Below are 20,960 nucleotides of genomic sequence, written 5' to 3'. Positions count from 1 at the left end.
TGAGAGAAGGACTCAGTGTGGATGGAGAAGAGGGAGATGATGGCAGAAATATGGAAAAGGGAGAAGCCACGTATCCTGGTCGACTAATGCCTATGGGAGGCACAGTAGAGGGAGACACACAGGAATAGTCGGGGGAGGCGGAAAGAGAAGGTTTTCTGGATTAGATTATTAATGTTCATTGGATTATTTGAACTAGATAACTAGATTTTAGGGCTGGGATTATAGTTCTATTGGTAGAGCGCACATGAAGCCCTGAGTTCGAGTCTCAACAGCATATAGAGGGCACATATACACCACACTCATACACATAGGGAAAGCACTGATTAGACCGGGGAGTTCTTAACAACAGCAAAAAGGGAGACATGAAGTTGGGGCGGGAGGGGTACTCGGGGATCTGGAGGGAGGTCGTAGTAGATAGAAACGATCAAAATACAATATATAAATATATGACGTCTCCAAAACATAAAAAGTATTATTTCAAAAATTAATTAATTTAAGCAATGAAGCAGGCATCCATGCCTTTAATCCCAGCACTAGGGAGGTGGAGGCAGGAGGATCAGAACTTCAAGGTCATCCTCAAGCAACGGGCAAGCAACGACCGAAACTTTAAACCACGTTGAGCTACCAGGGATTCTGCAGGGAAGTAGGAGGAAGAGGAAGATGAGGAGGAGGAGGAAGAAATAAAAATAAGACAAAACAAAGAAAGAGAGAAAGAAAAAATGGAAGAAAAGAAAAGAAAAAAAGAAAAGGGAGATACCTGGTCTGAAAACAGATCTTGTGATGGGCTGTGTGTTGTTTATTTAACAAGTCGGGAGTTCTCAGGAAAAGCAGAGAGGGCCTCATGGGTGATACAGGCAAACACTGGGGAAGAGTCCACTGCTCAGGAAAAGATGTGTCTGGGATAGAAGACAAGGGTCGGTGATGGCTCTGCTGCACACGGCCATGCGTGATAGGTTTCTAATTCTGTTACTCAAAGGCAAACATTTCCTGGTTTTAATCATGAGAGAAGATGCCAGAGGCTATCTCTCAGTTAGTTATTTATTTATTTAGTTTTTTTGAGACAGGGTTTCTCTGTAGCTTTGGAGCCTGTCCTGAAACTAGCTCTTGTAGACCAGGCTGGCTTTGAACTCAGAGATCCGCCTGCCTCTGCCTCCCAAGTGCTGGGATTAAAGGCGTGCGCCACCACTGCCCGGCCTATTTTTGCTTTTTCAAGACAGAGTTTCTCTACATTGCCCTGGCTGCTTTGAAAACTGCTCTGTACTCTCGGTTGGTCTCAGACTTAGAGATCTGCCTGCCTCTGCCTCCTAAGTAACTGGGATTAAAGGCATGGGCTACCATGCCAAGCTACTTTATTTTTAAATTACATTATTATTATTTTATTTTTGGAGAAAGGATCGTATGTAGTCTAAGCTGGCCTCAAACTTGCTCTGTAGATAAAGGTGGCCTTGAACTTCTGACTCTCGTGCCTGGTCTACCAAAGGCATACACCATCATGCCTGGTTTAGCAGGGCTGGGGATTGAACCCAGGACTTCTCGACTATCAGGCGAGCACTCTACCAGCTGAGCTACAACTTTCGTTCTTAGCGTTCTTATGTTAACAAAACTGCATTTCGATGACATTAATTTTTTTTTCATCAGATGTTTAACTATACTGAGACAAAAGGCTCAGTTTATTTATTGGGTTATTTAGATTATTCTTTGACCATCTTATTAGTTTGCTATTCACTAAACCTTAAGGTCTAAAAAAAGCATAGATAAGTCTCACACCCATAATCCGAGTACTTGAGAAGCTGAGGCAGAATTATTGTGAGTTTTATTCCTCTTTCTTCCTCTTTCTTTCTTTCTTTCTTTCTTTCTTTCTTTCTTTCTTTCTTTCTTTCTTTCTTTCTTTTTTTGAGACAGGGTTTCTCTGAGCAGCTCTGGCCTTCCTGGAATTTAATCTATAAATCTGTAGTTCATGCTGGCTGCAAACTCAGAAATCCATCTGCCTCTGACTCCTGACTACTGGGATTAAAGGTGTGTACCATCACCACTTGATTTATTATTATTATTTGAGGCTGCTCTGGGCTACATAGTGAGTTCTAGGCCAATCTGAGCTAGATAGCAAAAATCAGTCAAAAATCAATCAGTCATTAGCTTAGTGAGTTGGAACAACCTTAAAGGGATCATCTAGCCTCATGCTAGGCTTTATAACATTTAGCATTTATTTTATTATTTTGTATTTTTTATTTATTCAGTGTGTTGCACACATGAGGACAACTTGCAGGAGTTCCCTCTTTCCATCGACTCAGGTCATCAGGCTTGGTAGTAGGAGTCTTTACCCACTGAACTACCTCACCAGCCTGCATTTAGCATCTGTATCTTCTGATTCATTTGAACAAGACAATTCTCATACCTAAACCAAGGAACAAATGATCCACAATTGCAAGTCAGTATCTATGAAAGCTGGAATGCTAGACTTAAATTACCCAGGTGAAATTCTTTTGGGATACACACAAATTCCTTCCCTTGTTTTTCTAAAGAGCAACAGATTAAAGATGGTGGCGGTGATTAGTGTCATGTGAGAGCCCCCAAAAGGGAACCCTGATTCAGGACACACTTGATTCATATCACAAGCTTACACATAGGCAGCTGTTGTGCACACCACCCTGGGAAGCATTTCCGGTGCTTGGTATATTGGAGTAGCTCCAGCCAAAAAAAGAGGAAGTGAGTAAGAAAAGAGACCTTCATGAGAGAAGATGAGTGGAAGGCCGGGGAAGGGGGTGGGGAGCTCTGAAAGGCTGGAGTCCTGTCCTGTGTAAGGGGACCTGGGTGAATCCTGCTGCACTGCAGAGGGCAGAATGCGCCCAAGCAGAAGGCAAAGGCAGAGCACAGGAAGACAGAAACTCTTGGTTTTCATCTCTTCATAAGCGGACTAGGCTGTGTGAGGCAGTGAGTTCCCCACAGCTAGGAGTATGTAAGAGAGCAACAATGACAAAAAGGCCCTGGAGGAGGGACACAGGGTCAGATCTAAGGGCCACTGCCTTGAGACCTGGCATGTCAGTTGTCTGTCCAGCGGCTTTGTTTCCTCCATCAGACATAACTCCATCATGGCTGTTTTGTTTTCTCCACATGCAGAGATCATCGGTTCTACAAATCTCATTATTCTTTTGGAGGATGAAGTCTTTGCTGATTTTTTCAACACATTTCTTTCTCTCCCGGTAAGCATTCTTAGCTCTGAATCCAAGTGTTCCATTGATATGTCTAAGTGTCTGTTGTTTTTTGTATTAATTTTTTTTCAAATTGAGAATTTTTCTGCGTTTGAATTTATTATATTTGTGTGTGTGTGTGTGTGTCATGTAAGCACCATGGTACATGTGTGGACATGAAAATAAAACTTGTGAGAGTCAGTGCTGTCCCCCCACTATGTCAGATTCAGGTCATGAGGCTTTGGATGACAGTCATGAGGTGGATGGCATTGTTACCTGCTGAGCCACCTCGATGGACAGGAACCAGAACCAGCTGTGACATCTCCAGGAACCTCCCAATCACATCATAACTCCGAAGCCTGCCTTTCCTGTTCAGAATTGTTCCGTGCTTCTGACACTGTCTCGGTTCTCAGGAGCTATTTTAAGACTTTAGTCATCCAATTCACTAATATACGCACTTCACAGTGATGCTCTAGAAGCAGTGATATGGGAAGGTGGCATTCTAGTCAGAGGTATGCGTAGATATAAAAGCTATTTCTTATTAGAAAAAGGTTCAGACCTTTGTTTTCTCTCTCTTAGGTTGACGAGAAGGTAAATATTGCAATGCATTGGCAAATAGTTCAACTATTAAGAGTCTTAGTTTTTACATACAAGCAAGATAGTTTCAAGGTCTACATGGGGTATATCCAAATGAAAAGTGAACCTCAGAATTAAGTCATCTTAATGTTCTTAGTAAAGAAGGCTGTTCAAGTGGAAAAAAATCTTAAAATCATTGTCTCTTGAAATAACAACGTCGGGGAGTCTCTCTTCCCCCATGGCTGCAATGAAACTTGTTCTATGTGTGAGGATTTCTTCTGGCTGCTTTCAGACTCATGAGATGAAACACCATGACCAAGGCAACTTAAGAAAGAAAAAAATTATTGAGTGGTGGTGGCTCACACCATTAATCCCAGCACTTGGGAGGCAGAGGCAGGAGGATCTCTGCGAGTTCAAGGCCAACCTGGTCTACAGTCAAGTTCTAGGACAGTTAGGACTACACAGAGAAACCTTGTCTCAAAAAAAAGAAAGGAAGGAAGGAAGGAAGGAAGGAGGGAAGGAAGGAAGGAGGGAAGGAAGGAAGAGAAATCTCGTTTTGACTAATGATTCCAAAGGAATAAGAGTTCATGATGGTGGAGCAGAGACAGCAAGTGGCAGGCATGGCAGCTGGGGCAGAAGATGAGGGCTCATATCCTGAACCACAAACACAGGAGAGAGAGAGAGAGAGAGAGAGAGAGAGAGAGAGAGAGAGAGAGAGAGAGAGAGAGAGAGAGAGAGAGAGAGAGCGCGCTGGGAGTTATGCACGGTTTTGAAACATCAAAGCCCACATTCAGTGACATACTTCCTTTAACAAGGCCACACCCTCTAAACCTACCCAAACAGGACCACCTAACAGTGCCACCAAACAGTACCAAAAAGATATCCTCCATAGGCTCAGATATTTGAATGTTTGCCAGAGACAAAATATTCAAATATCTGAGCCTATGGAGGAAATGCTTTTGCTGTTCTTGTTGAGATTGTGTTTCAATTATGGTATTTCTCCCTTCCCTTTCCTAACTCCAAACTCTTCCATAAACCCCTGCCTACCCTCCTTCAAATTCATGGCTTCTTTTTTTTAAAAAAAAAAACTAATAGTTATTGCATACATATGTGTGTTTGTATATACACACATATTCCTAAATATAGCCCTTTGATCCATATAATGTTCCTTGGATGTATATTTTCAGGGCTGATCATTTGGCACTGGACAACCATTTGGTTATGCTCTTCCCCGAGCTGGCTACTTCTCTCGCTACCAGCGTTAACAAGATGCCTCTAGTTCTTTGTGTGGGTTGAAGCCTTGCGCCTTGGTTTGCCCCCATCCTTCTTTGGCATGTTCATTGCTGTCCTCCTCGTTCAGCGCACATATGGGCAGTCATGTTGGTGAGACTTTACGAGTCTAACTTCTGATGTGACAGTCTCACAGCAAAGTCCCTCCTCCTCTGGCTCTTACAATCTTCTTGTCCCTTCTTACGCAGTGACTCCTGAGCCTTATGTGTGGGAGTGCTTTGTAGATGTATCCACTGGGACCGTACTTACGGAGGATATTCTTATCCCGATCATCACGTTTTCTTTCACAGGTCTTTGGTCAGACACCATTTTATAATATTGAAAATTCACAGTGGAGCTTGTGGCCAGAAATACCTTACGACTTGGTAAGATTCTTGAATGGCAAAAGATTCAGGGCAGAGGGAGGGAGTGTATTTGAAGAATTTGGAGATGGGGAGGAAGAAGGCATCTAGGGGTGGCAGTGGAGGAAAGTGTGAAGCAGCTGAGGGGAGAAGTAGCTTTAAGCCAGGGAGACAGTTGGCAGGTTACCCACCGCGGGACAAGCAATTGCTGCTCAATTCTCTCCTTATATTTTAGTCAACAGTTAGGAAATCTCTCCTGTCTGTTGTCATGGTTGGGCAGGAGATGCTTGGACACTATGCCGAGAAGAAGCCTAAGGGCACGCACCTAAGCAAGAAAGAACCTAAGACTTAGCTGACAGTGTGAAGTGGGAAACGTGGGCCATAGATGTGATCAGTGTGCACTGCTCTCTTCTGAAAGCATGCCTTTCTCTTACTTTCTCTACCTTATAAGTTGTTCTTCTCCTCTTCCATTATGTGGACTTTCGACCTGCTGGTGACTTTCTGTGCAGTGCTGGTGATGTGTGTCACTGCACTGGTCACACTGAGCCTCCCTCAGGAAGGAGTGTTTCCTCTGAGCTCCAGAGACCTAAGAGAACCATCCTGCTTCAACTGTTGCATTGAGTTTCTCCACTATTACTTGAAACTTTGCTTCCCCTCCCCTGTCTCTTAGGATCCTCCCTCTTCTCTAAATGGTGGTGTGTGTTTTTTTTTCTATGCATTTGTGTAGTTATTGGAAGAGGAACTTGCTACATAGCTCAGGCTAGGCCAGAACTCATGATTCTCCTGCTAGGAGCTAGTAAAAGGTATGTACCTTCGCATTCAGCTTCTTTGTGCAGTTGACGTGGGTTGGAGTTTTATGAGAAATCATTTTGAAAAAGAGAAACAAGATAGTCGAGTTGTACCTGAAATCTCAGAACAACACTTTTTTTTAATGTTCGTTGCAGTGCTATTTTCATGCTTCTTAAAATTGATTTTTATGGAACTCTACATTTTTCTCTGCTCCCCTCCCTTGGCGCCCAATGTGGGGCTTGAACCCACGACCCTGAGATTAAGAGTCTCATGCTCTACCGACTGAGCTAGCCAGGTGGGCGCCAAAATGTAGCGGCGTAAACGAATGCAGACAGATTGTAACAATATATATAGCTTTAATGTAGAAATAGACTTACAGAACCACCATTCCAGTGGAGACCAGGAAAGCAGAAGCAAAGGCTGGGAGCACGCTCCCCAAATTTATAGGCAGACATTAGCCCGAGGCGAACACGCCCCCTAAGGGGCGGGACTTATCCCTACACTCCCTGCTTCTCCTGTCCCCTTCTACCCTATCCCAAGATCCCCATGCTCCCAATTTACTCAGGAGATCTTGTCTTTATCTATTTCCCATGTAGATTAGATCCATGTATGTCTCGCTTAGAGTCCTCATTGTTGTCTAGGTTCTCTGGGATTGTGATTTGTAGGCTTGTTTTCTTTGCTTTATGTTTAAAAACCACTTATGAGTGAGTACATATGATAATTGTCTTTCTGGGTCTGGGTGACCTCACTCAAAATGATGTTTTCTAGCTCCATCTATTTGCCTGCAAATTTCAAGCTGTCATTATTTTTTTTCTGCTGTGTATACTCCATTGTGTAAATGTACCATTTCTTCAGTTGAGGGGCATTTAGGTTGTTTCCAGGTTCTGGCTATGACAAACAATGCTGCTATGAACACAGTTGAGCACATGTCCTTTTGGTACGATAAAGCATCCTTTGGATATATACCCAAAAGTGGTATTACTGGGTCTTGAGGAAGGTTGTTTCCTAATTTTCTGAGAAATTGCCACACTAATATCCAAAGGGGCTGTACCAGCTTGCACTCCCACTAGCACTGCAGGAGTGTTCCCTTTACCCTACAACCTCTCCAGCATAAGTTGTCATCACTATTTTTGATCTTAGCCATTCTTACAGATGTAAGATAGGATCTCAAAGTCATTTTGATATGCATTACAGAACAAGATTTTTGCTACTCTTTATTATTATTATTTTGGTCAAACAAAAATTTATCTGTTTTTCTTAAACAAACTCGGGAATAAGGAAAACTTTCTGAAGATTTGTCATGTTGGGATTTTGTTTTGTATGGGTGTGTGTGTTTTAATTTTTTATTTTCAACTTAACAACTTTCATCTTTGGGAACCTCAGTTCGAGTCTCCACTCCCCTTAGGCACAACTTTTAACCAGCACTTCCAGCCAGATGATGCAAAGGCAACGTGACTTGATATCCCTTTCTTTTCCTTTCTTTTCTTTCCATTCTTCCTTTCTCCCTTTCTCCCTTCCTTCCTTCCTTCCTTCCTTCCTTCCTTCCTTCCTTCCTTCCTTCCTTTTTTTGTTTGCTTTTTTGAGACAGGGTTTCTCTGTGAAACAGTTCTGGATTTTGGAACTTACTCTGTCGCCCAGGTTGAACTTGAATTCACAGAGATCCACCTGCCTCTGCCTCTGCCTTCTGAGTGCTGGGATTAAAGCTGTGCACCACCATGGTCCAACTTGATGCTCCTTTCTGTGCTGGATTTCTGCAGGGTTCAGTTCCATTTATCTTTCTGCTATTTTGTTTGGGCTCTAGGTTGCCAAGTACAAAGGATTATTGACCTGGTTGGAAAAATACCGGTTACCTTTCTTCTGCCAAACAGACTTGTGTTTCCACTACATTCTCTGTCAGGAGCTCATCAGCTTTATCAAATCCCCAGAAGGAGGTAAGCATAGGTGTGAGAGCGTGTGGAGAAATATGGGAAGCCAGACTGCATAATGATGCTATGCATATCAGTTCTATGGTATGATCCAAATCCTGCCTGCATTTGTAGCCATGGAAGAAGTTTAACACCTGTTGCATCAAAAGGTGACACTCCTGGCATCCAGGGACATCTGCCTTCACGTGCATGTACCCACACAGAGATACATACATATACACAAGCAAAAATGATAATAATAAACCCTTTTGAAATTTTAATTCTTTTAGGGAAGACAGTACAAACGGGAGCATAGGGAGACAGGTTGTGAAATGCCACCTTTAGGTGTGGCACAGCTATTACATTATGGACCTCAGCTACCTGATCCAGATGTGTGCAGTACTGATCCTGTCAACGATCAATTATGGATGGAAGAAGGGCTCATGAGGCCTTGCTCCTAAATTATTGAATACTGACAAATTACGGGAAAGGGGGAAATTGTTTTCAATTGGGTACTCACTTCTGACCTCACCAGGCTCTCCAGTAGGTCAGTCCAAAACTGTGTGGACACACCAGAGATGCGCCTGGTTACACTGGGGGTGGGGGTCACAAAACAAAACAAGTAGATGGAAATGTGAGAAAGATCTGTAGGGAAGGGTGGGGGAAGGGTGAGAAGAAAATGAAAGAGAATGGAGGGGGTGAGAGTAATCACTATGTAGTATACACATGCATGAAATTGTCCAAAAGCGAGTTTAACTGATAATGATAATCCTTTCAGATACACATGATTGAAAGTGATTGGATGGAGCCTTTCTAGTGCCGTCCTAGTTATGACACATCCTCACAATCCTGGATATTGGGTGGTTAGGGTTTTTTTTTTGTTGTTGTTGTTTGTTTGTTTTTTGGATACTGATCTCAGGATCAGTTAGCACCAGACCTGAAAACAGAAATGGAGTCCGTGACCTTTGAAGTGTGATTATGAACACCACCCTGGAGGAATGGGCTTTCCAGGATCATTCTAAAGGAGCCCCACTGAAATGTGATACAGAAAACCTTTGGGATCCTAGATATTATTCAAAAAATACAGGAGGACCAGAATGCTGAAGACAATGGCAACAATTCAAGGGAAATCAAGACATCGAATTGTAGAGAGATTATGTGAACATAACGGAGATAGTCAATGGGGAGAAATTCAGCTGCGTTCTAGATCCTCTTATGAACAAAAGTAACCCTTGTGAAGTAGAACCATGTAGAACGGAGGTGTGTGGAGATGTCCTCAGTGTTCACTTGTTCCCGGTGCTCACGTCACATCTGAGGGTGGATGCGAACAAGATGAGTATCAGGGATAAGAGGAGGTGCTATAAAAGTAAGGAATGAGGAGACTTCCTCAGTTGTCCCCAGTGATTTAAGAGTCATGTGAAGATTCACACTGGAGAAAACCCCAGATGCAAACAATGTAGAAAACCCTCCGGTATGCATAGCTGTGTTCACAGAAATCCTGCTGGGGAGAAATCTTATGGCAGGAGCCATGTGATACACAACAGAGTCGGATCACACAAACACCGGTGTGCGATCAGTTTCGCTTTCACTCAGGAAAGAAGGTGCAGCGAAAAAGAACTTCATAGGAAAGCCTTCGCGTATCCTTTCTCACTTTAGAGCTTTGAACGGAATCGCTAAAGAGAAGCCCGATGAATAGGCGCAGTGTGGGGGAAGCATTCACTTGCTCCATTTCCTTCTGATGCCAAAAGAAAAAGCCACAGTGAAGAGAAAACGTATGAATGCAAGCAATGTGGTAAAGCCTTCCCTTTATTTCAGTTTACTTCATTGCTATCAAGGAGTCTACAACAGAGAGAATATTTGTCACCCCTATATATGTCACGAATGCGGGAAAGCCTTTGGTGACGACACTTAACCTTCCACACCTATGGTGGTTTCTATGCGATTGGCCTCCATAAACTCATATATTTGCATGCTTGGTCACCAGTTGACCTGTTTGACCAGATGAGGAGGTGTGGAGTGGGTGTGGCCTTGTTGAAGGAGGTGTGTCACTGGGAGTAGGCCTTGAGGTTTCAAAAGCCCACACCAGGTCTGCTGTCTTTCTCTACCTGTGGATCAAGATATAAAGCTCTTAGCTATTGCTCCTGTGCCTGCCTGTGTGCCACCATGCTCCCCTCTGTGATGACAATGGACAAAGCCTCTGAAACTGTAAGCTAGCCCCCCAGTTAACTGTTTTCTTTTATCAGAGTTATCTCGGTCATCTGTCTCTTCACAGCAATAGAACGGTGACTAAGACAATACCACAGGATTCACAGTGGACTCAAACACCCCATGTGTGTAAGCATTGTGGTAAAGCCTTTTACAAATTGCAGTTCCCCCTGATACCATGAAAAGATTCACAGGAGAGAAATGTTATGTATCTAACCAATGTGGGGAAGCCTCACTTAGCACAGTTGCCTTAGATGCCACAAAAAGATTTGCAAAGGCGAGGAGCCCTATATGTAAATGTAGGAAAACACTCATCTTTTTCTATTTTCTTCAATATCATAGAATGATTCAGTGTAGGGAACAGTGTTATGTCATGTGGGAAAACCTTCACTTATCCCGGTTCCCTTCGGTTCCAGGAAGGGTTTCAGAGTGGAGAAAATCCTTAGGGTGTAAGCTATGTGCCAAAGCCTTATATCCTTGGGGTAAATTGTGAGCACATGAATATAAGTATGCTGCATATAAACAACACGGATGTCAGAAATGTGGGCATGCCTTCTCTTACTCGGCTCCCTTTGAAAACATGTAAAAAGTCACAACTGAGAGAATCTCTAAATATACTATGTAGCTAGGTGCCATTGCCACAACGTATTTATGGCAAGCATGACTATGCATGATGAAGAAAACTCATATCAACATAAAACGTTTAGGAGGATCTCTACCAACTCAGTTTAAATGCAAATATGAAAGAGCAGAGTCTGGTGAAAATCTAGAAGTACAAGTCTTTAGTTTGCCCATATATGAGATACACACTAAGTCGGGACTTTGTAAATATGAACAAGAAATATGTCTATTATATCAAACAGTTTCATAGATTTGAAGAAAAACCTTCTGTAGTGGAATAGTATCAGTATAAGTAATACAAAAAACCTTATTCAAAATAATTTGTTTAGAATGCTCTAGAAATTAACTTTCATTCCAGTGCTCCAGTGTAGGTCTCTGTCTCTATCTCCATCCATCACCAGATGAAGGTTCTATGATGATATGCAAGATATTCGTCAGTGTTGCTATAGGATAGGGTCATTTCAGGTTGCCTATCCCCAGCTGCCCAAGGAATTTACTGGGGACCTCGGCTTGGGCACCTGGGAGCCATTCTAGGTTCAAATCTCTTGCCAACCCTAAGGTGGCTCCCTTAACTAAGAATTGTGCTTCCGTGCTCCCCTATCCAACCTTCCTTTATCCCAATCCTCCTTTTTTTCCAAGTTCCCCCCTTCCTCCCCTTCTCCCTTTTCTCTCCCCATCTCCCCTTACCCCCATCCCACCCCACCCCCAAGATCTCAATTTTCTCTCCGGCAGCTTTGTCTACTTCCCATAGCCAAGAGGATAGCTATATGTTTTTCCTTTGGTTCACCTTCTTAATTAGCTTCTTTAGGATCACCAATTGTAGGCTCCGTGTCCCTTATTTATGGCTAGAAACCCCCAAGGTCCGAATGAGGAGCAGAAGGAGGGAGAACAAGAGCAAAGAAGTCGGGACCACGAGGGGTGCACCCACCCACTGAGACAGTGGAGCTGATGTATTGGGAGCTCACCAAGGCCAGCTGGACTGTGACTGATAAAGCATGGGATAAAACTGGACTCTCTGAACATGGCGAACAATGAGAGCTGATGAGACGCCAAGGACAATGGCAAAGGGTTTTTTTGTTTTTTTGTTTTTTGTTTTTTTTTTTTTTCGAGGCAAGGGGTTTTGATCCTACGTAATGTGCTGGCTTTGTGGGAGCCTACCCAGTTTGGATGTTCACCTTCCTAGATATGGACGGAGGGGGGAGGACCTAGGACTTACTACAGGGCAGGGAACCCTGACAGCTCTTTGGACTGGAAAGGGAGGGGGAAAGGAGTGGGGGGAGGGGGAGAAGGGTGGGAGGAGGGGGAGAAGGGTGGGAGAAGGGGGAGGGAAATGGGAGGCTGGGAGGAGGTGGAAACTTGTTTTTTTTTCTCATTTTCTCAATAAAAAAAAAGATAAAAAAAAAGAAATTAACTTTCATAAGTTTTCTGAAAACTTTAAATATGTCTGTCATTCATTCATTCCTAAGGTAGGTAGTGGGACTATGCAGTCTAGTTTCGTTCCTGAAAATAAATGTTGAAGTAAAACAGTTCTATAAGCATATTGAAATATCTACCATACTGAGAGACTTTATTTTTATGTAGCTTTTAAGCAATTGATTAAAGGGCATTTGATTGGGCTCACGTAATAGGCATTTATCTTTTATACATATACATATACATATATATTCTCCATAAACAAGTGAACAAGAAATCACAAAACAATCCAATTTATAAGATATTAAAAATAATAAAAAGTAAATATTTAGGAATTAACTTAGTCAAACAGGTAAATTTTGTACAATGAAAATTACAAAACATTGCAGAAACAAACTAAAAAATAAATTAATAGAAATACCTCCTATGTCCATAGTTTGGAAAACAAATATTGCTAAGACATTAGTACTCCTTAAAACACAGAGTCCTGAAATCCCAATAGCTTCTTTTACAAAAATAAGAAAGTCAGTCCTAAAATTCATATAGCAACTCAATGGATCCTGAGTAGCTATAACAATTTTGAAATTGGAGAGAAAAATGGGGGTCTCATACATCCTAATTTTAAAACTTAGTACAAGACTATAATAATCAAAAGAGTTTAGTACTAGCATAATGCCAAATCTTAAGACCATTGAAAAACAACATAAAGCCCAGAAATAAACACCAAGCATACAATGAAATGACTTTTGAGAAGAGTGCCAAAATTATTCTGTGGAAGAATAGTCTCCAATAGGCAATGCTGAGTGCTGGGGAAATGGCTTAGTCAGTAAGATGCTTGCCTTACAAGGGGGAGGACCCGAGTTTAATCACAGAGACAGCTGGCTTAGTGCCATTCACTTGAAATCCTAGCATTAGGGGGCTGGAGACTAGTGGATTTCTGGGGAACACTCCACTCAGTCAGCCTGTCCCATTAGGTAAGTTCCAGTTTCAGTGAAAGGTCCTGACCCAAGAGTAAAGGTGGATGGCCCCTGACGGCAGCCCTGACGGCAGCCCTGACGGCAGCCCTGACGGCAGCCCCTGACGGCAGCCCTGACGGCAACCCCTGACGGCAGCCCCTGACGGGAGCCCCTGATGGCAGCCCCTGACGGCAGCCCTGACAGCAGCCCCTGACGGCAGCCCCTGACGGGAGCCCCTGACGGCAGCCCTGACGGCAGCCCCTGAGGGCAGCCCTGACGGCAGCCCTGACGGCAGCCCTGACGGCAGCCCCTGATGGCAGCCCCTATGGCACCAGAGGTCATCCTCTGGTTTCCACAAACACATGTATATGCATAAATCCAGAGAGACAGAGAGGGGGAGAGAGAGAGAGAGAGAGAGAGAGAGAGAGAGAGAGAGAGAGAGAGAGAGAGAGAGAGGCACAAAAGAAAACAAGATGCTGGAACAAATCAAAGTCTAGATATAAGAGAAAGAAGTTTACCTCTATAACACATGATAGATAATAATGAACATAAATCAAAGACCTAATTATTAGATCTAAAACTGCAAAACCAATAGAAAGTCCAGGCCCAGGGTTTCACATCATTGGATTTGGCAGTAATTTCTTAACTGTGGCATCAGTGCAGAGTTAACCTTAGAATTTAGACCTCAGAGGAAACTACCAACAGAAAAAAAAAGGAACAGCATAGAATGGAAGAAAATATTTGAAAGGTATATAATTTGAAAGAGGAGATCCATAATATATAAATAACTCTTAAAACTCAACAACAACAAAAAATATAAAATGAAAATACGCAAAGAATGCAAAGCCATTTGAAAAAAATATTTGAAAGGTATATTATTTGAAAGAGGAGATCCATAATGTATAAATAACAAAACTCAACAACAACAAAAATACAAAATGAAAATAAGCAAAAAAAATGCAAAACCACTTCTTCTGCAGAAGATGAACAGATATCTAATAAGCACATAGAAAGATACCTAGTTCACTAGTTGTAAGGGAAATACAAGCCAAAACTGAACTGAGATACAACCTCACATCCATTACCATGTCTACTGCACAATGATAACCGTTGGGGAGGATTTGAGAAACTTGGAACTCTTACACGTGGTTGGTAGCAATGTTAAATGACAGAGTCACCACAGAAAGCAGTACAGCAATTCCTGAAGAACAAACAAGCAAACACAGAATTACCACACTGTCCCGTAGTTTTACTTCGAGGTGTATATTAAAAGGAATTGAATATAGAGTCCCAAAGAGTTCTTTGGGCACCCATGTTCCCAATGGCATTATTCACACAGCTAAGCTGAAGAAGCAACCCACGTCCATCAACAAATCAGTAGCTAAGCAAAACATCACCATACATTCAATGGATTGCTATGCTGCCGTGAAAAGGAAATGTTGGCATTTGCTACAACATGGGGCAAGTTCGAAGAGACTGTACTATGTGAAATGAGCAATTAGAAAGGGGAAAAATACTGTGTGTTCCATTTGTATGAAGTGTTTAGAGTCAAAAATCACAGAAAGAGAAGTGTGTTGGTAACTGCCAGGAGCTGGTGGGACTGAGAAATGAGGGTTATTATGTAATGGTACGATTTCGGTTTAACCTGAAAAAGAAAGCATTTTGGAGACGCACAGTCATTTTAGTTGCACATTACAAATGTATCTAATGGGGCTAAATTGTACGCTAAAAATAGTTAAAACAGTAATTTTTAAAGTGTATTTTAACACAATACAAACGGGGCAATGTAATTCGGATCAGACACACATCTGCTCAATGCCTTTGTGCCCCGCCCCCCAGCATCTACCCGCACTCACCAACGGTTCTTGTCTCTGTACAAATCCAGCACCCCTGCACCCCCCGAGGGGCTCTACAGACCAGTCTCCCTTTCCTTTTAGGTCCCATCACTTCTCCCTGCCCCCACTCACTCCAGTCCAGCCTCACTGACTCCCAGTTCATCAAGCATGCTGGATACCTTCCCACCGCTCTGTTCTGTACTAGCTGTTCCTCAGCCTGGAATGCTCTCCCCAGACATCCACAGGGCTCTCCCTGCCACCTCAAATGCCCATGCAAACCCCACCTTCAGTGAAAGCTGTTCCAATGATCTCATGGAATCCTGCCCATCCGCTCACCCAGAACTCCCGGCATGCTTTGCTTTGCTCTACCGCATTTTGTAGTTCTTACCACCACTTTCAGTCTTATTGAATAATGTACTCTTCATTATACATGGTTTTGGCACATCCCTTTCACAGGAATTGAATATAAACCCCTCAGGGGCAGGAATTTTTGTTTGACATCCAAGGCATGGAACAAGGCGTGGCATCTAGTAGCCATGTAATCAGTATTTGTTGAATGAGTGGACAAAATTTCCGTGTAGAGTTGAATTGGCAACTTTTGACTCACTAGCCAAAGGAAGCTACAATCAGGGGCATCTGTGGAGCCAAATATCATACCAAGCCCCTGCTATACTCAACTACCACTTTGATTACATTTTACACACACACACACACAGAGAGAGATAGAGAGAGAGAGAGAGAGAGAAAGAGAGAGAGAGAGAGAGAGAGAGAGAGAGAGAGAGAGAGAGAGAGAGAGAGAGGAGGGGAAGACAGAAGGAGAGAGAGTCAAACCGCTTTTAAGTTTTTTTTTGTTTTTTTTTTGTTTTTTTTATAAATTTATTTATTAAAGATTTCTGTCTCTTCCCCGCCACCACCTCCCATTTCCCTCCCCCTCCCCCAATTAAGTCCCCCCCAGCCCGAAAAGCAATCAGGGTTCCCTGTCCTGTGGGAGGTCCAAGGAACCCCCACCTCCATTCAGGTCTAGTAAGTTGAGCATCCAAACTGCCTAGGCTCCCACAAAGCCAGTGCATGCAGTAGGATCAGAAACCCATTGCCATTGTTCTTGAGTTCTCATTAGTCCTCATTGTCCGCTATGTTCAGAGAGTCCGGTTTTATCCCAGGCTTTTCCAGACCCAGGCCAGCTGGCCTTGGTGAGTTCCCAATAGAACATCCCCATTGTCTCAGTGTGTGGGTGCACGCTTTTAAGTTTTAAGGACAGTATCATTGCCAGGTAGGGACTGTAGAGGGGGGAGAGGGTATTTTTGAGGTATGGATTATATGCACACATGAAGACCCCGCATGCGCCCTGACACATGTTACCAGATGCCTAGTTTCAAAGGCACCACAGTCAGGACCCCATTCATCTAACCGACTCACACTGGATGAGCGGGGTTTGGTTGTGTGCAGGGCTGAAAGAAGGGCAAAGGGAAGAGTTCACATTCCCTTTCTCATTGACTTTCCTGGCAGCCAAGATGATGAGATGGAAAATGGCAGACCAATGGCTCCTGGAAAAATGCATCGCTGGGGTCAGAGGAATGTGGCGTTTCTGCTCCTACCTCATGGGCAGTGCAGGTGGGTTTCTGAAGAAGCCCTTAGCAGTTTCCAGGGTGTCCAAACCTCAGATGGCAGTTATGTGCATCAGTGGAAAATCTAGATATATTTAACAGTGCAGTATGGGTGAAAGATCGCTAAGTTACAGTAAAAGCAATCCAAATCCCTCTCAGTCATCCATATAAGCAGTATTTGCCAAGCACGTCTGTGTGGTAGCCACTATGCTAGTAGGATGGAGTACAACGATGCACAGGGGTTGTACGTTCCTTCTCTGGGTTTTGGAAACAGGGTTTATCTGTGTAGCCGACTGTCCTGGAACTCACTCTTGTAGATCAGGCTAGCCTCGAACTCAGATCCACCTGCTTCTACCTCCCAAGTGCTGGGACTAAAAGACACTCCTCCCCATCACCCCATAAGTTCCTGTTTCCTAAAGCTTCCACTCTGGTAAGAAACAGACCTGTAACCTGTTTTGAGAGTAGGAAACACCACTCTCTGTTCCGTTGGGTCTAGTAGTGCCAGGGTGCTGGGAGGCTACTGGCTGGCTCAGGATGACACTCCAGCCCAGCACACTGAGTTTCATTCCGTGCCCTAGTTTTAAGGATGAGACCCTGGGTCTCTGGGCAGCAGTAAGAATTAGGCAGGCTGCATCTTTCAGTTTACTGTTTGGGGTTGGCAAAGTTATAAAATGGGGAACGTGGTCTTTGGTACCTCTGGACTGTAACCCATCTATAGGCTGCTCGGGGTCCATGATCTAGGGAATACTCTTTCTCCCAGAGGTCTTTTGTTTTTCCTTCTTTTTCTGGCAACACACAATATTCTGTGATTTGTAACGTCACAGTTTCCCTTAAAGTGACTTTATTTTTAAAAGCATACCCAAAGAAAGACACAAAGGACCCTTTTCTATTTAAGTCCATTTCCCCCCTGCTTCCCATCCTCACACACAGGACACTTTCTGAAGACACTAACTTAACTGGAAGTTGGCTGGTGATGGTGTTTGGTGCAGCAGAACAGGCCTTGGGAGGGCCTGAGCAGCGGCACCAAGATACATTCACCAAAGGTTGAGCAGCTGCACCCAGATACGTTCATCAAAGGGGCGGGATTCGAGTGCGACCCTGAGTCTCTCCTGTCTGACCTGTAGGTGAAGAGTTGCTGGATTTCTGGATCCTTGCTGAGAAGATCCTGAGCATAGACGAGACAGATAAGTACGTGAGAGACTACTACCTGTCCCTGCTGCTGAGGCTCAAGGCCACTCACCTGCAGGAAGGCTCCCACGTGGTGACTCTCTGCAACATGAACATCAGTAAGAGTTACAGAGCCTGTGCTAAATGGCGTTCTGGTGGGACTGATGTAGCCAGCAGCGCAGTCTGGTATCTGCTATCCCGCATCTTTTGCTTTCCACACTGTTCTTTTCTTCATCTGCTCTGTGCCAGGGGTGCAAGCGGAACTCACAACCTGTAACAGAGAAAGGGCTGAAAGACAGCAGCTATGCCCAGGGTGGTGCCCAGGCTTTCCTGAGATCAGCCGGCCGGTGCAGGTTGATCGGAAGAAGAGAACAAGAATTGGGACAGTATAGTTTGGAAATTACTGTATCTTCCGAGTCTGCGTGGCTCTGTTATATTTTTGTGTTAATGAGATTCTCTAGAACAAACAACAGCCCGTGAACTCAAGGTAGTATTCGTGACCTTTGCAAGCAAACTGTTTTGAAGTTTTAGAGTTCAACAGAAATTATTTATGGTTTACAAAGCTTAAAATACTTACTGTCTGGCCTATCTGAGACATTATCTAATCTCTTTCTCTTGACTCTCGGGTTCTATTAGTCTGAATGGAAAATGAAGCGGCATTTTGAACACAGTATCTCTGTGTTCCATAAGATATGCTGTTTAAGATCAGACAGTCTTCTCATTCCTAGCGATAATTAAAAATTGATGACATTATCTGTGCATGGGTGCATATGACCATAATCTCAGTACTTGGGGAGTGGAGACAAGACGATCAGGAATTTAAGGCCATCTTGACTACATAGTGAGGGCAGCCTGGGCTAATATGAAACTTTTTTAAAAAAATTGATAACATTGACTCCAGAACTAGCAATGACTGGATATTATTCAAAGGCTTTGACTCTTTGGGATTATCCAGCCCCAATTCTTTGGTCATTGTTTAGAACCATGAGTCTCATTCTTGTGTGCATAATCTCATTTTTATCATGTTTTCTTGTATCTTTTGCCTTTGTTTACAATACAATCTAAAACAGGCTCAAGAAATCCCACAAAAAAAACTGGGTTGCTTCCATGTGAAAGAAGAAAGTCATGAGAGAAAAGCAATTACTGTGTGCTAAGAAGACATCAAAAGCATGCCACTGTGTTCTGCATGCTTCTGTCCTTAGGGTTTCACACAGGACTAGCAACACACTAGACACAAAGACATTCAGAAACTCTCCAGATTCCTTTTCACCATGCTGGCTGTCACCACCTCGTCTCATCCTTTCTCTCTCTCCTTTCAGAGTCCCTCCTGAACCTCTCCATCTGGCATCCCAACCAGTCCACCACCAGAAGGGAGATCCTAAGCCACATGCAGAAAGTGGCTCTCTTTAAAATCCAGAGCTACTGGCTCCCCAACTTTTACACCCATGCCAAGATGACAATGGCCAACGAGGAAGCGTGTCAAGGCCTGATGCAGGAATATGAGACTCGCCTGTGCAGTGTCTGCTGCACGCATGAAGGAGGGCTCCCTCTAATTATGAGCATCAAAAAATCCCACCATTCCCAAAAGAAGTACTCAAGCAGGAAGGCCAAGAAGAAGTTGTGGCAGCTGATCAATCCTATCTTATGGTCTCTGGAAACAGACCCCAAGCCGGAAGTCATCATTGATCCCCAAGGGACTAGTCTTCTAGAAAAGGCAGTTTTACAAAAGCCTTTTCTGGGAGTAGATTCTTCACAGGAGGCAATAAGCCATTTCCTGAACAAAGATACTCATCACGCCAAGAAACCCACTGTGAAGAAAAAGTCCAAGAGCCAACTCCACATGGAGGGCCTCTTTGAGACAACGTACGCTAACCACCTGAGAACATCCACTCCCATCATCAACCACACTGCCCCGCTGGTAGTCAAGAAGTCCCTTAAGCAAGGCATCTCCTTTGGCTACACTCACTGGGCCCTGTGTGCCGATGCCTGTGCAGGGGGGCCCTTCCGGCATTTCCTGAAGAAGATGAACATGAAGGTGGAGGTAAAACTCCTGGACCTTTGGCAGGACCTGCAGCATTTCCTCAGCGTTCTGATGAGCAACAGGATGAGTGGGAACGCGCTCTTCCGTCACATGCTTGGTAACAGAATCTGTGAGCTCTACCTGAATGAGCAGATCGGGCCACCCTTACCACTCAAACCTCAGATCATTCAGGGCCTGAAGAAGCTCCTGCCTTCTGGAGATGTAAATCCCTGGATCCCCAAAGCCCAGAAGGAGATCTGTAAGGTAGGCCGTGTTTCAAAACAACAAGTTAGCATCAGGCAGATTAGGTCAAGGCCTGGAAATAATGCTGTCTGATCGTTTATACTCACTTTGTTAAAGGTAGAATTATCCACACAAACCTTAAAACACTAGGGATCTGGTTAATTTTTTTATAATTTATTTATTTATTAAAGATTTCAGTCTCCTCCCTGCCACCGCCTCCCATTTCCCTCCCCCTCCCCCAACCAACTCCCTCTCTCTCATCAGCCCAAGAGCAGTCAGGGTTCCCTGCCCTGTGGGGAGTCCAAGGACCTCCCACTTCCTTCCAGGTCTAGTAAGGTGAACATCCAAACAGCCTAGGCTCCCACAAAGCCAGTATGTGCAGTAGGATCAAAACCCAGTGCCATTGTTCTTGACTTCTCAGCAGTCCTCATTGTCCGCTATGTTCAGCGAGTCTGGTTTTATCCCATGCTTTTTCAGACCCAGGCCAGCTGGCCTTGGTGAGTTCCCAATAGAACATCCCCATTGTCTCAGTGTGTGGGTGCACCCCTCGCGGTCCTGAGTTCCTTGCTCGTGCTCTCTCTCCTTCTGCTCCTGATTTGGACCTTGGGGTTTCAGTCCAGTGCTCCAATGTGGGTCTCTGTCTCTGTCTCCTTTCATCGCCTGATGAAGGTTAATATCCAGGAGGATGACTATATGTTTTTCTTTGGGTTCATCTGGTTAATTTTTTAAGGTAGAAGTTGTGTGATTCCCTGAAACAATCAAAAACTCCAAAGTTGAATGGCTGAGTGTGTGGTTGATACCCATCTCC

General features: G+C 43.8%; 1 protein-coding gene across 1 annotated transcript in view; it reads left to right on the top strand.

The window, feature by feature from the left end:
- The first annotated feature begins 3,089 nt into the window (after positions 1-3,089).
- Positions 3,090-20,960, top strand: part of Rgsl1 (regulator of G protein signaling like 1) — a 70,223-nt gene continuing 52,352 nt past the window's right edge. Inside the window, exons 1-6 of the mRNA XM_075987331.1 lie at positions 3,090-3,200; positions 5,345-5,419; positions 7,986-8,115; positions 16,625-16,729; positions 17,847-18,008; positions 19,209-20,173. Of these exons, the coding sequence (XP_075843446.1) occupies positions 3,090-3,200; positions 5,345-5,419; positions 7,986-8,115; positions 16,625-16,729; positions 17,847-18,008; positions 19,209-20,173 (1,548 nt within the window). The remainder of the gene's footprint in view (positions 3,201-5,344; positions 5,420-7,985; positions 8,116-16,624; positions 16,730-17,846; positions 18,009-19,208; positions 20,174-20,960) is intronic.

This window comes from Microtus pennsylvanicus, chromosome 10, assembly GCF_037038515.1.
Source record: "Microtus pennsylvanicus isolate mMicPen1 chromosome 10, mMicPen1.hap1, whole genome shotgun sequence".
NCBI lineage: Eukaryota > Metazoa > Chordata > Mammalia > Rodentia > Cricetidae > Microtus > Microtus pennsylvanicus.
Note: the sequence above shows the minus strand (reverse complement) of the source record. Positions and strands in the feature narration are given on the sequence as shown.